The sequence below is a fragment of the Ammospiza nelsoni genome, chromosome 2 (genome assembly GCF_027579445.1).
Source record: "Ammospiza nelsoni isolate bAmmNel1 chromosome 2, bAmmNel1.pri, whole genome shotgun sequence".
Taxonomy (NCBI): Eukaryota; Metazoa; Chordata; class Aves; order Passeriformes; family Passerellidae; genus Ammospiza; species Ammospiza nelsoni.
This window is the reverse complement of record NC_080634.1, coordinates 52,921,911-52,947,181: the sequence shown is the minus strand read 5'-3', so window position 1 is coordinate 52,947,181 and position 25,271 is coordinate 52,921,911. Positions and strand designations below refer to the sequence as shown.

The following is a 25,271-nucleotide window of genomic DNA, read 5'->3' as shown; positions in this document are numbered from 1 at the left end:
GCAAACACAAGGAAAAATTTTCTCTACAGTTGGGTCATATTTGATGAAATGAAACCATAATATTTTGCAATGTGAGCATCTATGTTAAAGAACTTGAAGATTGTTTGTTTGTCTTGAGAACAGATAAACAAAAACACACAGGCAAGATAGGACAAGAGGAAATGGCCTCAAGTTACGTCAGAAGAGGTTGAGATTGGATATTGGGAAAATTTAATCACCAAAAGGGTTGTGAAACATTGGAACAAATTGCCTGGGAGGTGGTTGATTCACCATCCCTGGGGTTGTTTAAAAGACATGTGGATATGGCATTTAGGGACATGATTTATTGGTGGATTTGGCAGTGTTAGGTTAATGGTTGGATCCAATGATCTTAGAGGTTCTTTTCAATTGAAATGATCATATGATTCTATACATATTTGTACTTTTTGCTGCATCAGTAGCTGCCACTGTGCAGACAGAGAGCTGAAGCTTTTGAACAATCACATTCATGGCTGCACAAATATTTTCCTATCTTATCCATTTTGGATGCCAAAAGGCATTCCTATTACCCAAGTATTAATTGCGCAGAACTGATGGCCTGTTTTTCACCCTGCTCCACCTCAGTCAGAGAAGAATCTCCCTAACTTCACCATTTCAATGAAGTGTCTCCAGGGCTCAAGTCGATCAGGAGACCAGCATTGTGTCTTCAGAACTGAGAACACTTCTCCCAGTGGAAATTTTAAAATCACAACAGAAGAGTAGAGATCTAGTGTGATAATGTGGTTTTTGTGTATTTTTAAAGTAACGCTGTATTCCTGTCAGGTTGTATCTCTCAAGGCACAGAGAAGCATGAGTTTATAAAGAGACTGTTAATGCTGTTAGCTCCTTGTCAGGAACTAAAAACAGAGACAAGTCCCGTTGTGCTTTGTGCTAGCCAAGATAAGAGGTGTGTATGGTTTTGGAAGCCATCTTGACCTCGACCATATAAAAAGTATTGGAGTATCTAATTACCATCATTTTTTGCATTCTGTGGCTGAGAAGCTTTATGAGACCCCTCTCCATTTTCTGCCCTTAAGGCCTTTCAGACCTGCCCACTGGGCGACATTGGTCCCTAAGAAGGCTCAGAGGTTCTTCCACTGGGCATCTCCCTCTCCCTGCTGCCATCCCAGTCCTCCCCACGCACAGCCCACTAGTCCCACGGCAGAAAGAGCACTTGTGTGCTGGATCACAAAGCTACCACGGCACACATGGCCAAACTTGCAGGGCAAGGCCATTTCCCAACTGGATCCAGCAAATGGGGAACACCACTTGGAGACCTTGTACTGTCACCATGTGACCTTTCTCCAGGTTAAGCCGCTGCCTGCGGCTAAAACATAATCAAGCCAAACACCACAAATCGCACTGCAAACATCAAAAATGGAAAGCAGCTCTGCCAGTAACTGAGAAGTAGACAACACTGGACAAGTTGCATTACAGGGATAAAATTAGAATTTCTTTTGTTTAGTGTGAGTAATTTCATAGGTTTGTCAGAGGTGTCAAGCTACTTTATGGCCCATCAGAAACTACCATGGACTCAAGGGAAGAAAAAGCTGCAGCAATGGACTTTGCCATTTAGTAAGCTATAAATAATCCACGAGATAAAAGCTGTTTGGCCCTAAGAAGGCAGTCTCCTAGAAAAGGCAGTCACCAGGAACTTATTTAAGTCAGCAAAGTGTCTGCAGCCATTCACAAAGTTGAGCAACAACACTATTGTTGTCAAAAATTGCTATTAATTATTCAAAGACCTTAAAAGGAGTGAAAATCACATTTATTTTCAGCATGTTCAAATCTCCAGACACAAAGCTTTAAGCCTCAACTAGAGATAACATGAGCATCCCTTATGGACTAAGCCTTGTCTTGAATTAACCATATCACAATTTTCTACTTGTCATTTTTATAATTTCCCTCAGAACGTCTCTGGTGTCAGACATCAGAGTTTCTGTAAGATTGAATTTCCACAATTTCTACCATCTTAAAAAAATAATTGCATTTCTATCATCATCCAGGAGAGAGTAATTTCTTTAGAAGAAACAGGGATAATGAACATGAAAAAATTCATTTTTGTTTTGAACGTGGTATAACTGCAAGAACCACCTGGATAGAATTACAAAAAGAATGAACAGTATATGTGCTATTTATTAAACCTTACTGCTGACACATCAAATTTATTATGTGGAAACTTTTCTAATAGGCTTAAATCCTAACTATGTAGTCAACATAAATGCAAATATGTTTTGTCAAAGAATATTTATCTAGAAAATAGTTTTTGTGTTATCCATCTCAACTATGTTTTTCCTGAAAAGGTTTATCAGAGCTAAAATGGATCTTTCTGTTCTTCACTGCATAATTCAGAGCAGATAACCAAATTTTACAGCTTGATTTTCTATTAAATTCTATTTATCTGGGAGCAGGACTTCTTTGATTTCTTTTGAATTGTTTCACTCTGAATAAATAATCAAGTATTTGTGGCTAGAGTGCACAGACAAGAGAGAGAATTGGCAGACTCAACTTTCACAGACAGGGCACTCACATGACAGACCCAGGTTCAAGACCTTGCTCTGAATGAAGGAAAGGAGCAATTTCAGCTCAAATCTTCCACATGTGGGTCAGCACTTAAGCCACTGGCTATTTTTGTGATTCTCAGAAGCAAAGCTCTTCTCTTTGGCATGATATAAGAAAACATTTGATTTCACTGCTATCTTAAATAGAATGAACTTTTAAAACAAGTACAACACAGCTCTAAATAAAACCTCAAATACTGTATCAGTATATATATAAAAGAATATAAGAAATTATATATTTTAGATATTTTTAAAATAAATTTTTAACAGGAATACCTGCTTAATTGAGCTGCACTTTGTTCAGCTTTGCATATGTTACATTTAAGTACATTTAAACCCCTCATAAAGTCATATTTAGTTATACCATGCCTGCTTCTCTCAAACTTTGCAAGTAACATTTAAAGCCGCACACCTTCTACGTTTGCAGCTTACCTGTGAGAAACAGCTCCCCAGGCACCGTGTTTGTTGGTTAGTATGTTGAGTATCTTCTGTTTCAGCTGGTTGGCCGTGACATGGTCTCGATGCTTAGCAGCACTGATGAGGTGATCACACATCTTCTCCTCCTCTCTCCGGTCAGCGGCGTACTGAGCGCACTGCGACTGGCAATGAGAGAACATCCACTTTGTTAAAGGCAGGCTACTTATGATCACCCTAAAATTACTATTTATTTAACTCTCTGATTATGAAAATAACTCATTAAAGTGTTTTTTAGAAGTATAGGACATGCCATTTGTCCTAGTTTCATCCAGGACAGGGTTAATTTTTTTTACAGTAGAGGGGGAAGCAAGCATGTCCAAACCCTAGTGACATTTGCTACCATCTCATGTCACTTGCCAGGGGCAGGAGTAAGGGAGATTCTCTCTCTGGTCTGAGAGAAAGTGTGGCAGGCTAAAAGGTCCAGTATTGTTTTATTTACTGTGTAAACCATTTCTTTGTCTTATATATTCCGTTATTAATATTGTTGCTGTTACTGTTCTCATTCTTATCTCATTGCTGTTTCCAGTAAATTGTTCTTATCTCAACTTGTGATTTTCACCTCCTGTGCCTCCACATCTCAACACCACCATGGAAGGGGTGGGGAAGTGATCAAACAGTGTCTGGTTTAGGAGAGTCTAGGTGGCGACACTGAATTTTTCTGCAGTAATATTTCTTGATCATGACACCATTCAATTGAAATGTCCTGTCATACATTAGCCATGAACAAGCACTCTGTTATAACATGTAAAAACTGAAATACCTACGGCAAAGACAACTGAATTAAAATTAAAAACATTAAGCAATACACATGGGTGTGTGTATATATGTGGCCATGGAGATGCCTTAGAAGTTATTCTTTTATAAATGTTTCATGTGTTCTCAGGTATAAAATACACCTCTAACATACAGAGGATAATATACAAGAAAAAATTATGTACTGGTTTTGCTTTTTATATTATATTAACACCTAAAATTTTTTATGTATTGATACTTTATTGCTACAGATGCTAAACCAAAAAAAAAGTATATTTTCTCTCATGCCACAACATGCAAAATTTTGATAACATACTACCAATTCTAAAAACCGTAATGCATAAAAATATCACTAATCTTTTAAACTGAAAAAATCTAATACTTCCATCATGTGTCCTTTGAGAGAAAACCACCTTTAAAATAAATGCTGTGGTTCTTGACCTCCACATGAATTTATTTCTAAATTGCTAGAATTCTAGAGTGTATTTTTGGTTTGATAAATTGTTTCTTTAAGTATAAGGATAATCTTTTTCCATTTCTTTACTCAAAATCATGCTAAGTTCAAACTCAATTTCTTCTCCTCATAAAAATTCTTTCAAAATGTCTAAAGAAAGGGAACGCAGCCAGAGTAATTAAAAAAAATCCACTAAAAGTATAGTTTACTTAGTATAAATTACGAAGGCTAGAATACTCTCAGAATAGCTAATTTAAAAAATACCCTTTATGGCACATTTTTTGCACTTACAGTTTTTGTGCACGATTTCAGAACATTTAGTCAACACTCGATGCTGTAATTGTGCTCAATAGAAACCAATTTTCTAGCATTCAAAAGAGTAATTAAAATTAAGTTAACCTTATACTTTATATTTTATTCTTAATATTTCTGCACACTACCTTTTTAGTACAGATCACATTAGCATTCAGTATGATTATAACAGTGGTCTTTCTATTGTGTTTACAGACATCATTTCAAGTAATCTATCTGGGAAAGAACAATGGTTACACTAATTCATAAAGGGTTAATTCATTTTCCAATTTATCTTCTTGTACAGGGAGGCACCAATTAGTACAATGATCTGCCTTAGTAATGAGGTTAATATTTCACCAGCTCATTGGACAGTAAAATTAAATTTTCATTTTTCTTCCTGAACAATTACAAAGGTTAACAAAATGAAAGTTAACTGTGAAATACCCATTCTGGGAGGAATTTCCCTGGCCGTGACTACAACTGGAGCCACAGAATAAAATTTAGACGCTGGTCGGTGGTCTGTGCAGGAGACACAGTAACTTGGTGCAGCTTGGAACAAATAATTTCACCCATAATGATTCAATTAAAGTTTAAAGGACAGAAATAAAATAAAATAGTCATGCACTTCTCTAGATGAGAGCACTGATTAACATGTACTAAACCTCAGAAGGTATACCTATACAGTTTATTAAAACAAAATGACAGATATACAATCATGTAGCAGAAAACTACCAGAAATCTCTTTGTCCCTACTGCTTTCAAGTAGGATGAATAATAAAATATTCAGTTCTATTCCCACCATTATTAAAGACAGTATATAAAGCATTCTTTCTGACTTTAACCATCACCTTATTTAAGTAATTGTGAATTTCACATTAAAACATTCTACATTTTACAATTTTCATTTATGATTTGCAGATTTAAACTTACTTGCCTAAAATGTGTACCTCAGTCTTTTCCTACAACAAATGTAATGAGAATTTTCATGTATGAGAAATGTGTTGGTTTCTTTACCAGACAATAAAATAGACTTGAGGCTACTCCTTTAGGGAATTTAGTTAATATTCTAAATCCTATTTGCTAACAGAAGCTGGAAGTTAATTGAATATTCTCATTCTGTCTGGAGTTCTGACAGATCTTATGCCTCAATGTATTCTTCAAAGAGCAGATAACTCAATCTTCCATTGTCATCTTAGGTTACTGCATGATGCTCTGATAGATATCAAATGTTATTTATTGTTGAGGCAATATGAAACTTCACTCTGACATACACTTAATTGTAAATGCAATTTTATCTATGTTCAAAATATCCAGTATAAGCTTGGTAATAAAGTTGTTGCAATCCCATATGACAAGTGTCTGCTGTCTGCTCTGACAAAATGAAGTAAAGGTTATGTGTATTCAAAATGACAACAGATATCTCTGTGTCTCACAGATCTCAGCTAGGTCAAGGAGCACAAAAACTAGCACATCAAAGTGCACATTTAAGAGAGCTGTTTCAAGGAGATAAAAACCTCATCAAAACTAATATTCCTGCATCCTATTTCTAGCCACCAGGTGCTTCTTGACATTTTCTGACTGATTAATAAATTGATACAGCTATTTATTACCATCAATACTAAGTCTGTCAATCTCAATCCTAAAGCTAGGTCATCTGAGCAGTAAAAGATGTGAAAATATAGGACTGCACATATATACCTACATCTACACAAATGCATGCAAACACAAGGCAGGTTCAGAAACGAAAAAAAATCAGTGATGAAATGCATGAAACACCATAAAAACCTAAACCATATTTGAAAAAATCATGAAAAAAATGAAGTATTAAATTTACTCCATTACTTTTGCATGACTTTTTTTTTTTTAATAGGAACAAAATTAATCCTGTATAAACAATTGGAAGCATATTAAACTGAAGACATTTTAAAAACAGGGGATTTAACATTTGGATCACCTTCAAGCAACATAATTTAAATTTTATACTGCACCACTCATTGATGGAAAAGCAACCAAGTGTTGATTCCTTTTCAGAACAAGAATTATAGACATTTAAGAGTTATGGGAGTCAGCTTTTCTGTTACATCTTCCAATACTCAGTCTTACTGTTGATAATGATTCCTAACTGCCAAAAAAGATATGCAGTATCATATTTCAGTATATAAAAAGCAAGCTTTCTAAAGTGCTCCAAAATTCAAAATGTTTGAAGAAAATGACCTTAAAATATTAAATCTGTTCAACAAAACATTTCTATTTCTTATTTTTTGATGACTTACCTTAAGTCTATAATTGCTTTGCTTTTTTACTAAACTCATACATACTGTTGTAAATAATCAACAAAAATAATTAATAAGGTGATTTGCATTACTATTTTCAATAAATCAGAAAAGTTCTTTGTGAACAAAAGGGTCCACCATATCAGATTAGACATTCTGATTAAGGCATTTCTTCAAGCTGTAAATGCTTTTATGAATTTCAGTGACAAGATGAGAAATTAAACCCATTCCTTGTGCTTGACATTTACCAAAGCTTTTAAAAACCAGTTTTGAAATGCTTTCAATGTAAATTTCTTCCTTGGAAGAAAAAAATAAAATCTTTATTGCAGGGAGTTACAGTCAAGGCGTCAACTGAGTGAAAACAGAGGATCAGCACCGCACCAGCTCTCAGGCTTACCTCAAACTCAGCATGCTTGTGGACATCTTCAGCTCTTTGTCGGTTTAAAATAAATTCTGCTTCATTTGCGACACGCACTATATGGTCTTTCATTGCATGGCACAATAATCTGAAATAGGAAAAATCAGAATCAGTCTTTTTATTTGATGTACTTCAAATAAACTATTTCAGCAGATTTACTTACAATGGAAAAAAAAATCAATGAAACTTCTGTAATTAAATTTTCCAATTAGTTGAAATAAAAAAAATAAATTTATCTAAATTTTCTGCATTATGAAAGCACAAATAAATCACATTAAATAAAAAAAAAAGTTTTCTATTTATTATTGAAGGAAAAAGTACTTTATGGAAGAATATATTTTGAGTATATTTTTGACAGCAGTCTCAATATGAATACTGCACTGTCATTTAAAAAAATCTAGAAAATTGCTTAAACTCTTATTTATACCATTAAAAACATTAAATAGAGGTATTTCAATATCAGTCTTAAAAAGTCATTATTGAAGATTTAAAATTCTATTAAAATTGAAAAGTAATATCAATATCTCTCACATATTTCTTCAAATACTACTGTGAAAAGTACCTCACTTTTCCATGTTTTCAAAATATCAGAAAAAGAAGAAAAAAACAGATTAAGAGTGGATTGAGGATGCCAGGCAGCCACATTAATTTAGACTTTCCTAAAGACCACAAAATACCATAAGATGCATAACAAAATTGCATAAACAACACTGGGTTGAAAATGCCCTTGTGTTTTTGGGCAGCAATAATGGTACCAACTGCTTTCTTGTCCCTTTATCCTATATCTAGGGTTGGCTATTATATTAAAAATTACTCTGCTCTTCTTATCGGCAGAGAATAAATGTCTTTCAGCATGCAATGATCTGACAGGTCTGTTTAGGATCAGGAAATCCATTCCTTTTCTGTGGAAGTGGAACATGGTCTGGGATTTTCCATCTTGCAGCATCAGGGAAAGAATATCAAAGTTTCTTATATTAAGGCTGTGAAATACCTAGTAAATTCAACCCTAATTTGGTGTTTCATGTTAGAAGTAGAATTTGTTATTATTAGAAATCGAAGTCATGATTACTAGACCCTAAAACTGTAAGCTGGAAAGATCTGAACTCTTTTCTTGCCTCCATTGTTCTACTGTCTGTGAAGAAAGGAAATCACTAACCCTGAGCTACTATTCAATATGTGTACATGGCAAGGGAAACCATAAATATTTGGGCCTCTGTTTTAGAGACAAAGATAAAAAAATTTGGATCAAGGTTTCACAGTGGATACTCATGTCTAATAACCCTTTTTATTATATCTAACCCTTTGCTATTTTTAAAACAGAAAGTTTTTTGCCAATTATAAGCTGAAAGATCAAAGTTGCCTACCCTGCAGTTTTCAAAATTTAGCCTTTTTTTTTAATCTACCCGGCTGGAAGATATGTTTCAGTATTTTATTACTGCTAAGTGTACATATTTAAGTGTAGGACTGTCTTCAGATGTGGATTAGGAACGAACATTAGTGGATGTCAGGAAGATGAGGACAGATCCTTCCTTGTGCCCAGCCACAAGACAAGGGGCAGTGGGCACAAAGGGGATCACAGGAAGCTTGAGCTGAATATGAGGAAAAATGTCTTTACTTTGTGGGTGACATAGCACTGCAACAGGGTGCCCAAAAGTTTGTGGAGTCTCCTGTCCTGGAGAAATTCAAAAGTTGTCTGGACACAATCCTGTGCAATCTGGGATATCTCATTATTATTTCAACTGTCTTGCCAGTTACTTCATGCACTCTTACATATCTCTCACTGATTGTGACTTTTTCAAGAAAAAGATGAAAAACTATTTGCATGATCATTAACAAATAAGGATTATCACAAAAGCGAGGCCATAGCCTCTTAGCAGTGTATCATCAATTAAATAATATGGTATCAATGTGTGGTAATAAGTGACATACTGTGGTTCACAGTAGAACTGTGGTAGAACTTCTAAGACTAAGTAAACAATGTTTTTCCATCTAGAAGGCCATTAATAATCATGCTAGTCCTAAAATCACTTGACAGAAGGACTTTTAAACAGGAAGGGTGAAAATCCAAGCAGTCATTTAAAAATCTTGTGTGGCTACAAAATAAGCCTTGACCTGGATGTTTTGATTTGCAAGTGCAAGAATGCAGGGCTGAACACAGAAGCATAATAAATTAAAGCAGTTAAATATGTCATCACTGAGAGGCAGCAACTACAAGGTTGCAGAAGCAACGTCTTACAAAGGTTTTTGCAAAGGTACATGTTTCTGTGCTTGCTCTACTTGTTAAAGAAAACTTACTTTTTGAACTTTAAACACTCCATTAAAAAATAATTCCTGGTATTGATTTTTAATTTTAACTGAAAGCTACTATGTATTCTCAACATTCCTACTAAGTAAAAGATGGTAAAACTCTTCACTGGATTATAGCAGAGACAGCTAACCCTGAATCTCAGATCCATGTAGACACGGCACTCAGTGCACTGTCTTAACTGCTTTATACATGATGAACAAGCATGATAATGTTGTCATCCTTTGAATACTAACCAAGTTATCTATATCCTGAATAATTCAATCACATTCATGGCATAAGACTGCTAAAAGAAGAAGAAACCTCCAACTTTTTGGCTTGAGAAAAAGTGCCTACAAGTTCTTTTTGTTTCTCAAAGGAAATAAAAGCAAAATTACTCAGAAAGAACCCCAAATCTGGAGAAATCTTACCCTCAGTAGTAACAAAGAATTCCAGTACATTAAAAAAAAATTAAAATCTCCCTTCCCACACTAAGAGTAAGAGAAAAGAACACAGATCTCTAGGTCAGCAAATTCACTCCTTCATAGCAACAGGCAACCACATCATTTAAAATCTTTCACAAACTGCCTTTAGCTTATGAAAGGCATTTTCATTAAATCTAGTTCTTGAAATGTGTTTTCATTATATGAAAATGTGATTGAGTTACTTGCCTCCCACACAGCTTTGGAAATTTCTCTGAAGCTTAAAACCCTTTTCCTCTCCAATCTAAATGTATCCATCAGCAGTCTTAACTGTCTCATTTTACATAAACCTTGCCCTTAGTTTTACACAATCCTTCCTTCTGATGATCTTCTGGTAGTCTATGTATTACAATTCTTAAGTAAACCAGATCTCTGATTTTTCTTGGATGACAAAACAGTAGATAAGTTTTACTAATATCATAATTTGATTTTGCCTTTTCTGCAAATGCATATCCAAAACTGCCTGCAGCATTCTGGACAAATTCTAGTCACTATTTATATAGTAACATGAATGCTGCATTATTTCAATGGAAATACCCTTTCTGATACAATTCTGTAATTTTATTTTCCTTATTCTGCGATTTTGTACAAGAAAATTTCAGTGACAGATTGGTCTTTGACCTCCTAGTTTCCCATCCACAGTTTTTTACAAAGCATTCTCTTTCTGGGGAAAAGTCTATTATCTGTATCTTCCCCTGACCATCATCCTGTACTTGAGTGACCATCCCACTGAGAAGCACCTTAAGGCACAAGAATGGATGTAAAATTGCTATACAAAGGGGTGATCTAAAATTTGAGAGCTTTCCAATTTTGACTCTCCTTTACAAAAACCCTGTGTTCTTTAGTGAGATCTCCTTATCATGGTGATTGAGTTATACCCACGGTTCTTATCAATGCTTGTAAATCCTCCCATCCATCACCCTCATCAGACCTAGAAGCTACATTAATGTTGAGACAGTGAGGAATCAGGCTTTCTGGTCATACTTATACATTTCCACATAAGTAGCACTTCCAAAGGGCTAAGGATTCACCACAGGCTGGCTGTAATTTTTATTCTCACTTCCAGCAATTCATGATTTACCCAAAAAAAAAAAAAAAAAAAAAAAAAAAAAAGCCTTGGGTAAAAAAAGCAAAAAATTGACCTTGAAAAAGATTTGGCTTTGTCCTGTGTGTGACCATTTCTTCAGTTGCACCATTGGAACTCCTACCAGTTATTGACGACAACTGTGCTTGCCGGATGCGCTGATCTGAACCAAGACTGATGACAAGCAACAAATCTTATCTCCTCTTTGTGTGGCAATCCTTACTGCATAAGGTAGGGACTAAACACAACCTAACTTAAGGTTTCTCTTCACCCAGACAAGCTTGGTTTATACTAATGCCTACAAATTTACAAACCACAGTTAAAGTTCCTTTACTAGGAAACAGGTTTGCCTGGGTTTTAGATTGAATCAAAAGAATTTCAGTAGGAAATCCACCAACTATACAGTCCAAAAATCACTTGTGCCTCAAATCCTTCTACAGAGAAATGATCTTTCTGTTCAGACAACTGTGGAGTTTTCAGCTGAAGATATGGGAGAAAAACTCTAATAAAATAGGCTGGTACTTCATAATAAGCATGACAAGGCTCAAGTATCTGCAGGAATAAATGGAGGGGTTTCCTTAACCTAAAAAATGAAAAAATTTCAGATTTATGGGCAAGACCAGACTGAGAGCAAGTTTCAGGGCATGACTATTCATAAATACGAATTATTTTTAAATACTGTTTGGGAGTAAGTAAGAAGTTATTTTAAATCCATCTATGTAGCTTTCTAGAATTCTGTCCTCAGCAAAGTTACTTTAGAATTCCAGAGTGCTTATAGGTTCAAGGAAGTTGTGAAAAATATGTTCAACCAATCAGAAGCCCCTGTTTTACAGATAATAGAATTTAAAAAGGTTGGATTGTGAAATACCACATTCTATGAAGTCATTCAGATAAATAGCCAGTGCCTGGGAGAACTTTCTTAGAATTTTGAAAATAAACATAGTGATAAGACTATACACAAACTGTATTAGAAACCTGTAAAAAATATAAAATGCTTGCAATGCATTTAACTGTGGATTGAGGGGTTATTTGTACGCCTATTAGAACTGAAGGATAAAAATTCTTGTCTCACTATCCTAACCTGGCTTTGTTATCCTGCAGTCATTTGCTCCTAATAATAATCTCACAGAGAGAGAGAGCACTCATAGCTTTTATGCTGCTAGACAAAAGAATTGAGCCTATGTTATCCAGCCTTCCCTTTATTTGAAACAAACTAAAAAACCCAGATCATTCCCAAACAACAATTTAAAAAAAAAAGATTACCAAATGAACATTTGTTATAATTTAGTTAAGGTCTTGCTTCCTCTATTCATTCCTGAAGTTCTGCCAACTCACATGTCCAGGGAAACAGATGTTTCTCTGACTTACTTTCATCATATGCCCGTAGCTTTATTTAAAACAAAAAAACAAAACCAAAAAACACAGCCTGGAAGTGGGCCATGTTTTTATTAAACAGTTGTTTTGACAATTATTACTCTTAATGGCATTCATAAGAAATGAAACCTATCATTGCACTGGGTATCTGCAATAGGATGGTTCATAAACTAGTCTAACTTGAAGAGTTTGAAGTTCCACAAGATGCAGTACTGCTATGAATCTTTGAAAGCAAATTCCTGTAAACTTTGAAAAGTAATGTCTAACACAGAGGTCTCATTTCTTGCAAGACAGAAATGATGAAGAGTACCCCAGGGAAGAGTTTGAAATTATAGCATGCAAACACTGGCTATTCAACTACAACATAAGCACACTGACAAGAAAAATTTCATGGAGAGTAACTATAATTGTTTCAGAAATGTCTCAGAAGCTGTAACAGATTCAATAAAACTCAGAGATGACTACAAAGAATCTGTTCCACTCCCATAAAGACTTGCTATTTTGCAGAAGAATTTTCTAAATCAAGAGGAATCTGTCTCTTTGTAATAGTGACTACCCAGTAAACATGCACGACCAGCAGTCGCAGCTGAGATGGCCTTTATGTCAGGATCAGCCTCCACTTTCAGATGAGACCTGATCAGGCAATGCTAGAAAGGGAAAGGATACCTCAAAACCTCTAATAGATCTAAGAACTGTAGGTGTACTGACCCCACAAGCACACAGATGGTTACCATAACAATGTACACTTTGTCTAACACAAACTACTTGTCTGGAGCCAGGACAAGGACAGCTGTAGTAAGGAAAACAAGATATGAACAAGCACATCTAAACACAAGCTCACACTTTAGCTGGAGCAGAAATACAGACATTCAGTGCCCACTTTTACAGAAGTATCTATGACAGGGATCCTCTACTAAAGGAATCCAGCTAATAAAGGATTCCTCTAATCAAAAATTACACTTGGTGAAGATGACAATAAAGCAGTAGAATTTGGTAATATCTGTCAAAGACAGAATAATCAAACACCTTTGCTCTTATTTATGGTTTCTAACCTACTGCTTCCCCAGTGTTAATTTCTGACTGTGTTTGCATATATTGGATTTTGCACATCAGACCAGAATCCTTTGCATGTGGTAGCCCTGAACTTCATATGGTCTGATGACCCAATATCTTGCCTTCTTAGATGATTCAGGTTCCCATTCTGTCCTGTAATCAAGATCATAATCAAAGCAGAAACAAGGAACAGCATCCATTTTGGACCCTACTACTAAATCAGTTCTTTGAGAGCTATTAAGAGACCCAAAATGCAGATGCATATCAGAAATCAAATATGGCAAGTGGCACTATAGATATATCTTTTAACTTATGCCTGAACATTTAGGTGTTGCGGAGAGCGAATAATGGCTGTGAACTAATTTACCACAAACGAAACATATCAGAATTGCCAAATGGCAACAGAGGATGTCCAAAAGAAAATTTGATGTAGATACCCCATAATTCCAGTTGAGGTAACAAGGAAAGAACATAAGTCTTTATGAACCTCCTTCCAGGACTGAATCAGCAATTCATCAAAATGTAAAGAAACACTGATTTCCAGACTATATAAACACCTTGTTATTTTTTTCAAAATATTTCAACAAAACAAGGTTTAAAAGAAAATGGCTTCTTGTGAATTTTAAGTATGCTCAGAGGTCCATGTAGGTGGATATGCTAAAATATATATTTTCGTGGCTAAAGGTAGAAAGCACACTTAGGTACAGAGATGGAATTACAGGAACAAAGTTTACAATTTTAAATCTGAGATTAAATATAGGCTCATGTTGCCTTAAATTTATATTAGAATTAGACTACCTTTATTTTAAATGAAGACATTATCTAAAAAGTAAAGGAAAATATTTAAATGAAAGGAAAAAGATCATCTCTTTAAAGAGGTGAGTGTTGAGAAAGCACAATGGGGGAATGAAATGGATGATGAGGATAGTAATTCAGCTCTGAAAGATGAACAGATCATGATCTATAAAATCCATCTGTTAGGCAGGATAGATCCCTGAGATACTATGCTTGTCAAAAATGTTAAGCTAGAGGTACAACCAATTAACCACAAACTTTGGACCATGTTTAAGTAGTAAGTCTTTTATCTATTTAGTTGTCCATCACTTCAGAATGTAGAGTTCTAACTGGTGCATGAATATTGTGGGATCTTTCCAGTGTCAAGATAAATGATTATTTATCTTATCCCACCAAATCTTAGTCATTCCTTCCAATGATGTCATAGTTTTGTGATTGCATGTGGAGTAATGTCTACTCCGAGTTGCCCAAGACATATGCGTTTGTATACATATTTACTTGAGGTGGGTGCTCTTATCTCTCATTTTTGTCGGTGAGCAGCCATTTTCTCTTGACCTCATCCATCACTACTTCACTTAAATGTGGGCCGTTGTCTCCCTCACATATCATTCCTAAAGAAGTCTTTTCATGTCTCCTTTCACAGCCAACATTGCAGATACATCCAGCTCTAAAATTATGAAGCCTGCTTATGTGTACACCCCAATGTAAATCTGAAATCCTAATTGGACTGCTGTCAGTGAAGCTCTTGACATGTGTGATAACCTCAACATCACACATTCATAGCAGGAGACTGATTACATAGAAGCATAAAGTTCAAGATCATAACCAGGATGTCACTAAATCTTTCAGGTGTAATACATACCTTGAAAGAATTAATTTAAATCTGTAGTCAGATCTCTTGTTACACTAAAAGCTGTTCAACAGTCCTATTTTCAGAAAGCTGTATCAGTGTTTCTATATTGAATTCCAAAACTACATGTTATTCTGATCTTCCTAAAAAAACACTATCTATACCAAAAAAACCCAGAAACAGAGTAAATCAACCAATTTAAAATGAAAATGCAGCTTGTTAAAGTAACAGGAATATAGTTGTAATTATTTAAACTATATCTATACTGAAATATTTTGTTTAAGAACATTTCTAATACATTCAAAAATCCTAAAGGCACTTAAATTATTTCAAGAAGAAATAACAAGAGTTAGGTACTCAGAAAATCACGTTATAGCATACATATATTAAAATATAGATGTCTAGCTGAAGATATTAAAACTACGGACTTCTGCATTACATCTAAATATTTTCATCCATATTCAAAAGAAAGATTTTGCTCAAAACTTTTGATTTATTTCCCAGGTATCTCAAAATCTTATCCAGAAAGTCCTTCAAAATATTCTTAGACTTCATTTTGCTTTTAATAATTTAAAATTCAATCATTATTGCACAGCGATTATATGCAATTTTACATCCCATTAACCCTGCTTTGTTTTAATTATAAAGATCCTTTGTTAGATTCCTTTAAATGATCCAGTTTATAATTTCAGGTTATCCTAGGGAGCACTTTAATTCAGCTGCACATTCATCAACTGTTTATGTCCTGTTAATTGTTGACAACTGCACAATTGCATTCTCTAGCTATGATTGATGAATTGCATTCACAAGTTTAGCTATTAAGCAGAATAAATATTTATAACAATTTTCAGTTAAAGGATTGTTATCTTTTTCCCCAAAAGGGTAAATTAAAAACAAACAGGCTGATTGCAAAGAAGAGCATTTCAGTAACACACACGTACTTATTCTAAAACACCTTTCTGAGAAAAGTATAGGGAGGAACATGTGCCCAAGGGAAGTTTGAGTAGACATTCCTATGACTGGATTTAAGAAATGGTCCTTAAATGATTCTTATTTTTGAAAAGTAATTGTTAGAGGGGATTAGAAGGTCCACTTGCATCTTAAAATCTGACCGCTAAAAATATGTAGATATAGGATTTGCTCAGAATGTTCATTTTATCAATAGTGAGCATAATAATATCTGACCTCAATATCCTGGCTGAGAAAATAAAAAAGGTCCAAATTGTATTGCATATAACTATCTAAGAACACAAGCTTACTATAATTACTTAGTCTGTTGCCAGTTACAATTTCTTGTCCAATGTGCAGTACATGACCCACTCAGGTGAGTCCTATTATGGTGTAAAAACTCATATTTGCCTTTCACAGCAAGAAGAATTTCCAATGGAGGGACTTATGTTTCCTACTGCTATATAGCACTATAACTTCCCTGTGCACAGGCAATCCAAAAGAATTTGCACCAGCCAAATTCTGGGTAATAACACACTTTTTTTTTTTTTTAGTACTCATACTCCTATATTTCTATACTCTGATGTTTTCTAAATTATATTTCAAATAAAGGCATGATTTAACCACCAAAATATCAGCTAGACAAAAAATATCCTACAATAAAGACAAGACTTGATACTTCACTTTAATAACTAGATATCATTGGTGAAAAAAAAGAAATCACACATAAAATGACAAGATCCCTTCAACAGGTGTATTGCTATTTCTTTTTTTTTAGCTGCACATAACAAAATGCATAGATTCAAATGGATTTACTGTATTGGCTAATACAAATCAGACCCATTGCCTAAGAGGTTTTGTTTGTCTTGCGTATACTCTCATACCAGAAGGGCCAGAAAGTCTCCCTTTGCTTCCCAGCTTGGTGGCTGGAAGTAGTGAGAAACAATGCACAGAGTAGAACTCATAGAATTAAAATTACTTGAGGGTTGATTAAAAAATTTAATAAAAAAATTCAAAATCAAGGAAGCTCATATAAATGTATTGTCATGTGTGGTTTGCATGACTCAAATTGTCTGTAAATTCTAGATAAAATAATAATGAAATTATACTATAGAGAAGTATGTCTGTAAAATTAATGCTGTGCTCCTAAAACAGATGGAGCAGCAGATGGTTTTACAGATTGGGCTCCCTGGACTGTCTGGGTAAAACAACCTTGCTGCTCTGGAGAATGGTGGTTCAATTCTCAAATAACCCTAAACTTATATATGGTTCAAGGGAATTCTATTTCCTTCTGTCAATAAACAATAGTTTCAAAATTTACACACTTATAAATTAAATATTTACTATATAAAGTATCTATATAATAAATCTCTTAATTAGCATGGCCGTTTCACAATCTTTTTGGAACAGATGGTGAGGAAGTATATCACCCAATGGAATAAATGCAAAATGACTATTTGTTCAAAAGCTTTAAAATTCATTACCTTCCTTCATTGATGAGCTCAATAAATGCAAGTCCTGCATTCTTCTGAATAGAATTTTGCCATTCCTAAGAAGATAAAACATAAAATGATCAAAACCCAAGGATTTTAAACCACATTTTTGAAGCTGACCCTGTTGACTTCCTAAGGAGATTGAATTTAGGCAGAACTTCTTAATTCCCCCCAACACTCCCCCCCCATCAAAAGAATTAACTGATCATTTAAAAAACTGTAATTCATTCAGATTTTCAAATAAATTTTAGGTGGTTGTGTCTTCTTTTTCACCCTTAAGCAAGCTTTAGTTTCCTTGTCTAGAGAACAAGAAAACACATCTCGTTTCTTCAGTTCATGCAGTCGCCCAATGAACATTCATGCAACAAAGTACCTTCTTCATGTGTCTTCACTGCTACACCTTGCACATTTTATTATAAAGGACAGGCAACAATCTGTATAAAATTCACCCTCAAGGAGTTCAATTTTTGCTTCTTTCTGATTATAAGTGAAAACAAAACCAGTCTATGATAACAAACTATTTTTTAAAATTGATTTACGGTTACCATGGATTTTCAAGATGAAATTTCAAACTTATAAATAAACCACCTGATATTAAATGTAACAGGATTTTACTTCATATGCCACTAAGTTAAAGAGAAGTTTCCCAAAGCATCACAAATAGCTTTTGTCATACAACCCACTGCTTCTATCACATCAAGAATTCTGATACTTGAGATGAAAAAGAATTGATCTCTAACAAGTAAAGATTACTTTCTTTTGCGATAAATCCTTAAAAAATTCTTTAAAAGCAATAAAAATTTCCTCTGCATCATAATGAAAACAAAACAAAGTACATTAGCTGGATTACAGAGAGAGTTCCTAGACTAAGACCACATGTTGTCAATGGGTAGATGGTTACAGTTACAGAACTATTCCTTTAATAGATTACATTTTTTTTTTTCCAAGAGTAAAAAGGCAGAAATTCACAATTCTTGTTTCCTAATATGGGTGAAAAAAAGATGGCTTTCCATACATGAAGGAAATTTTCTCAAAGAAGAGCTGTGAAATCTAGTCACTAATCATCAAAGTGCTTCTAACTAATTATACAAATTTACAGATATGGCCAAGTCATGCATCTTAAAAAAATCCCAGCAACAACAATCTAATACTCATGATTGGTTTTATAAAAGACAAGTTACTAAAATACCCAAATAATGAACATTCTCTTGACCTGTGGCTGAGCAGGTAACTCCTGGTTAGGGAAGACAGTATCAGCACCCAAGCTCTAGCTTGTGAGCTAGAAAACCATTGTAACAGGTCCTTTCTTCAGTGATGCTTATTTTGTTATTTTTCATCTCTAGTAACTGAAGATAACAATATCACTTAAATCATCTGTGTAGAGTAGAAAATCACTCTGAGAAGCTAAGAATGAAAGAATTCAATTACCTAAACGCAGGCACCTTGAGACACTTTAGGAAACAAAAGGTCTGGGTTAGAGATGTTATTCAAAGTGTAGCATTTTTTTTTTTTATCAGAGCCTTTTACTGTACACTATACAAACTACTATCAGCATTTCTTTTGAGATGCTTTTCTGCACCACAGCTGCCATGACTTTGCAGTCAAGAAAGAAGTTGAAAAGAGAGAAGAGAAGAGAAAGGCATAAAGGCTTCCTAAGACAGATCAAAGAAAGTATGCTAATTAAATTTTTAAAAGGTAACAGAGGGTCTTCCTGTGTCTGAAAAAGCCCAAGAAATTCTTGCAAGTATTTTGCCAGATCTTCCTGCTCAGTCTCCAATTCTGCAGGACATCCAAAATGGCTAACTGGATTTTATGAGAAATATCTTAAATTGTCTAAAAAGCCACTAAGAAGATGGAAGTAACAAAACACTTCTTATATTTCCATAGGTGGAAAATCTGATAGATTTATATGAAGTAATTATTCATGATAAAAATGTTTGATACTTGCTGAACAATCTACCCAAAACTAGTGAAAAACATAATGATGCAGAACCTAGAAAGAAATTAGTATTCATGGTTCATGCATTGTTTCACTACAAAGTAGCTATGACAAGATTTATTCAAGACTCTCAACCCTCTATTAATCCACAAATAATCATTACTGCCACAATTTTGTTTCACATTTAAGCATAATTTAACAAACAGATTCACTATCCAGAGGCATTACCCATATATGTGAAGAGTACATGGTTTTCTTTTCTTCCATTTTGTTTTTAAAAGATGCATTGAAAATATTTTTCAACGCCAGCATTACATTTGCCTTTGCAATGGCCACTCATGTCACCGTATGTCTTTTAAGAACTGGATTGAGATGTGGAGCAGTTTTGTTTATATTCTCTCAGATTCCAAAGGAATCTTTCTCAACCCTGAAATGCAAAAAACTGAAAAACAAACACCAAATGAAATGGATGCAGGAACAGTAGTTGGAAGATTTATGCTACAGCCAAATGGAACCACAGCATAGTCATTTGGTTATTAGCAGCTAAGTGCTGGAATGACTACACTACATCTCATGTGGTTTTGGTGTATCATGAATCTTCTGAGCCTTAGAGCAAGAGCTTGAAGCCTTTTCTCTGCCTCAAAAATGATGGTAGCAATTAGGTGCTGAAATAACAGAAGCCTTTGACAAAATCATGTATGAGACAGCTACTTCTATGCAGGAATGCATGGATCTCTTCTCTTGGGGCTCCTGCTTGGTAGGGCTGTGGGGATGACTCAACAAGGTGGGGTGTGGAAGACTCAGGGCTAACACTGACAGTGTTCAAGAATGACACCACTTCTTTGTACTAAAAATAGAACAAAAATTTGGTTTTTAACTTTTGTGATAAATAAATTTAAAAACTGTTTTCTTACATAATTACCAAATATCAAGACTTTAGACATTCAGTTCAATTACTTCCAGTATAGCTTTGTTGTAAATAATTTATGTTAGACAAAATTCTATTAAATTCTATTAATAAAAAATGTACTAAATAATTAGGATAATGGATAACGGAAATCACCACATTCCTTAACTTCTTCTCCTAATGTATTCTGTCATTGTTTGAAAAGTGCCAATGCGTAAAGAATGCCTCAGTACCATCTCCTTGAAAGAAAGTTCAGACTGAAAGCTGTTATGAAACTGTTTCATGCAGAGGACAGGAGATGAATACCACAGTACAGATATTGCTTGAAATTCAGGGGTTTTTTTAATAAAACATGATGCACATTCATTTACTCTCTGATATCATTAGAATTTTTATTTTTGAGTGTATTTTCCAAGTTTTATCTCTTTAAAATTCTCAAATCTCCAGTACACATTAAAAAAAAAGGAAAGAAAGAAAAAAAGGAAAAAAACAGTCAAGGCATGTTAAATTGATAATGGAAAATTTGCTTTGGAAAAAAGTAATGGAGGGGTCAAAAAGGAAAAACTAGACTCGGCATGTTAAGAACTTCTTCTTAGTTTATATTATATTTCTTTCCAAATAATCTTTTGCTTACAATTTTTAAATTTTTATTCATGATGTCTAGAACATGTCTTTAAAAACTCTTGTGATAATGTAGTATAGTTATTAAAAAAGGAACTGTGATTCTCAGAGTTCTCTCACCCTTTCCACTTTCTGCAAGGAAGTTTAAATTTGTATCAAAAATTTCAAGTTTCTCAAAGCAGTGCAGTTACTGAAATAGAGAGATACCTGGTGTAGTAATCATCCTACAATTCTCCTTGAACTACAGGTGCTACTGTGTAAATCAATTCTATCTTCATTGGACTTCTCTTTTCTCCATGCCTTAAATATAACTGAGGCTAATTTGTTTTTGTCATACTGAACATTTAGTGAATTTTCTAATCTAAGACAATCATAACTCAGTTGACACCTCAATTCTTTGATCACTGCAGCGTAATTAAAACTTATTGAGACAGACTGAATTCTATTATATCAACTTTCTTCTTTCTAGACCCTTGAATATATTTGGTTGAAAATCATATATGGAGCTGAACAGGTGCAAGCTTTCATCTGGAGAAGGAAATGGAAACTATAAAAATGTGTTTGCAATTCACAACATGCATGTAATTTAGCTCGGGTTTGAACTCCATGACGTGGAGTTACCTCCTAAAATCACCATTAACTTTCTATCCAAAAATCACCAATAACTTGCTTTACTTCATTTAGGAGGAAATATTCAAAAGAAATGTTACATGATGTATGAAATGTTTTGTGGTTTTTATATGGCAGAAAATTGTGTCCATTAAAAGCAGGTAAAAGAAGGAAAAAGCAGGTAAAAACAGGAAAACTGATTTCAAGACACTGTCTCATAAATTTTTGAGATGATTACACTGTTTTTAAGACCATAGATTTGTCCCTTCCAGTCCTAGAAGAATTTACCTAAAGATATTGGAGTCTGAAAACCTTGCATTATTGTTTGGAATGAGAATCAAATCTAAGAATTCCAGTAACACAGCTTGTATACTTCTCTCATACTCACATATATACTGCTGATAAAGGATATAAAAAAAGTATTTTTGGTCTACTATTTCAATAAATTTGGGATCAATTTTAGGCTTTTGTAATTGGTCGTCCATTTTAAACGTGGCTATTTCCCACAATAAGCAAGCTGCAGAATGACTGACGACATCCTTCTGGAAGGAAAATCTGCAAGTATTGGAATGCTCCTGGCCTCTGGCCAAATCCCAGAAAGGAAAAGAATGCAAAACTTTCATAACACTATTTATGCGAATGTGAATTTAATAAAACAATGGTAATAGAAAGTTTTAGATTACAGTTTCACAAGACTGCAGCATCATTTTCCCTCTATTGTCTTGACTTTAAATAATACATTAATTTTTTGCTTTCTTGGTAGCACACAGACCCCATTGCCCTTCTGATCACCTGTGGTAATTGGCCAATTTATCTTGACAATGGTGTCAACATTCCCAGAGGAACATTTCATTGGTATCTTGGAAGAAAAAACAAAACAACCCAAAAACTACAATTGCAAAAACATTTACATTATTCAAACAACACCAGAAAAATGGCCAAATTTATTCAGAAAAGTAACCCTTAGCATCTTGTAGAAATTCTGCATATCTTCTAGTACAGACAGAAGAGAGGTACTACAGGATACATGTATCTCCATAACTTCTAGAGCTTACCTCCTGACTAGAATTTTTTTTTTTCAGTAAGGGATGCTAAAATTTTTATTAACAACATGTATGCTATGTATGGCAATTAATCCTAAAGACCAGTCCACTTTTTACACAACCACTCTTTGATGTTAGAGATAGGTAATTAATTTGAACTAATTCTTCCCAAAATAAATGAAAACAAATAATTTTTTTGGATGTACAGAAAAGTACTCCTCATATTGTCTCCATTATAGTGAGCCCCCTGAAAGCTATGGTATATTTATTATTTATGATGGATTCCAGTAATGAGCTTAGTATCCTTTCTCAACCCTTCAAGAACTACCAACTCACTCTGACTTTGTAGGTATTTCCTCCAGGTCTCAGATCCTTCTCAATTGTGTGGGCAGCTTTATAGAAACGTCAGGGGAAGACAACTTGCCGCATTTAATACAGAGAGGCTGATTCTTACAATTTCCTTATTCTTGCCATGAACCCAGAAGTTGTTCAGATCAGCATCTCACTTGTGTGTATTCTTTAATATTTTTTGACAAAATTACTCTACACAAGGACAGGCAAAAGAAAGGCCCTGAAGTCCCTTGACAACTCTGATATAATATAAAAAAGAAAACATCCTGCTTATTACTAAAAGCAAAACACAGAATTCGTTTTCTAAATGTATGGGAATCTGTAAGAACACCTCACAGAATGATGAAGAAAGTAAAATCGCTCAACAAGTAGGAAAGAATATACTAATGGTTTCCATTTGAAAGTTAGATTATCAGAAGCAGATGATCAAGAGATGAAGACAGATTGGGCTGGAAAACATTCCACACATGGACAATGCAAGAAAATTCTGAAACTATGATCTTTTGGAAAATAGTTTTCCAGATCATTCACCAGAATTCCTTAAATAAGGTAAGAAATGCCAAGGGTGGAGAAAGGGGGGAAAGTCTAAAAAATAACCACAAAACACCATCTCCTCAGAAAACCACTTAATTTTAGAGAAAAAAACCAACAAACATATAAAGGGAAATTTTTTTGGCTTCTCCTGTAGCTTGTACTGGGGTTCATTAAGGAAATTACACTAAGTGTGTATAACAACCTATTTGTGTATAGGCCATGTGGTGGATTATGAAGAGCCCAAAATCAACATTAGAACCTAATTATGTGTTTAAGCTGTACCATATTTGATACTGCATAAGGAAACAGAAGAAATACCCCCTTCCTCTTGATAGACCTTTGTGTAGTCCGAATAGGATGAGGATATTATAGAAACTACTCGCTTCACCTACAAAGATTGTGATTATTGAAATTAAATTTGAGCCTATGGTAAAATGTGGAGATACAAAGCCTCATTTTGGAGCAACATTGCTGAATATTTCATACACCTTTCTAGTGCTTTGTCCAGCATATGAAAATCTGTGTGTTTTTTTCATCTATTTTAACTTCTTGCTCTTGCTCTAACTTCTCCCATCAAATGCCAAAATTCCTTTCTTGTATCTTGACTCTTAGAGAAGCAGCCTGTGTTTCCTAGAGTGCAGCCATTGATCTGCAACCTGCTATAAGCTGTTGGTATTGTGGCTACCTTTGAAGCATAATCAGTTAAAAATAACTTTTTTACTCAGAGTTAATTTTTAGTTTGATGTAGCTGTTTCCACCATTACATATTCTGATGACAGGGATCAGCAGCAATATGGAGCTAGACATGGAGAAGTTACAATACATCTGCAAGTGTGATCTTGGCCAGAGAGAATCCTAAACTGACCACTAAAACTGTAGCCTAAGAGTGTGTTTCCATTAGATGCAGAGATCTGAATTTACAGCTTGCTGCCATGAAAACACAAGTTGTGTTTTCTCTTTTCTCCTCTGTGCCCCCAATTTTTCAATCCTGAATCTTTTTCGTTAAGTAGCTCTGGTGGCTTTTGAACAAGGCTCTCAGCTAAAGAGCCACTAAACCAGGGAACAAATGTCTGAGAAATTTTCACATGTGTTTGTGAGTTAGTCTTGTAAATATCAGCACTTTTACAAAAGTGGGGTTAGCAGAGAAGAAGCTGCAGGATGGAAGCAGTGTAGGAGATAGATCCTTTGCTAGGATAAATGTTTTAAAGATATCCTGGAAAAAAGGATAATTGAAACAATAAGTTTCTGGATTTTTACACGTTTCTATGCATCATTCTCCTCTATAAAATCAAATTTTAATTCAGACTTTTTTAGTCATATTATATGCAGAGTCGTCTCCTATTTGCAATAGTTTGAAAACAGACAGTGGATTATGCCACACAACAAATGCAAAAACACAAGCAAAGCTAAAACACCCAACTTGTTTTGTGATCAAGAAAAGAGAGATTAAAAAATTATATCCTCATAGGAATTTGCTTAACCAACCCTAATTTCATCATTGAAGTTATATCAAACTTAATTTCCTAAGTAGATTAAGTTACAGGGTTTTTTTCCCTTAGATTTAAGGGAAGCAGTTATTATTTAACTTATCTTCAGCCTTTCCTATTGTGGTTGGTGTCAAAAAGACAATAGCAAACCCTTGTGTAACTGTTCTGC

The 25,271-nt window shown here is 34.5% G+C and overlaps 1 protein-coding gene across 5 annotated transcripts in view; it reads right to left on the bottom strand.

The window, feature by feature from the left end:
• Nucleotides 1–25,271, bottom strand: part of NBEA (neurobeachin) — a 454,173-nt gene that overhangs the window by 215,595 nt on the left and 213,307 nt on the right. For all 5 annotated transcript variants that reach the window (XM_059493594.1, XM_059493591.1, XM_059493592.1 and 2 more), the window contains 3 exons: nt 17,603–17,667; nt 7,228–7,336; nt 3,012–3,178 (listed from right to left, as the gene is read on the bottom strand). In XM_059493594.1, the coding sequence (XP_059349577.1) occupies nt 3,012–3,178; nt 7,228–7,336; nt 17,603–17,667 (341 nt within the window). The remainder of the gene's footprint in view (nt 1–3,011; nt 3,179–7,227; nt 7,337–17,602; nt 17,668–25,271) is intronic.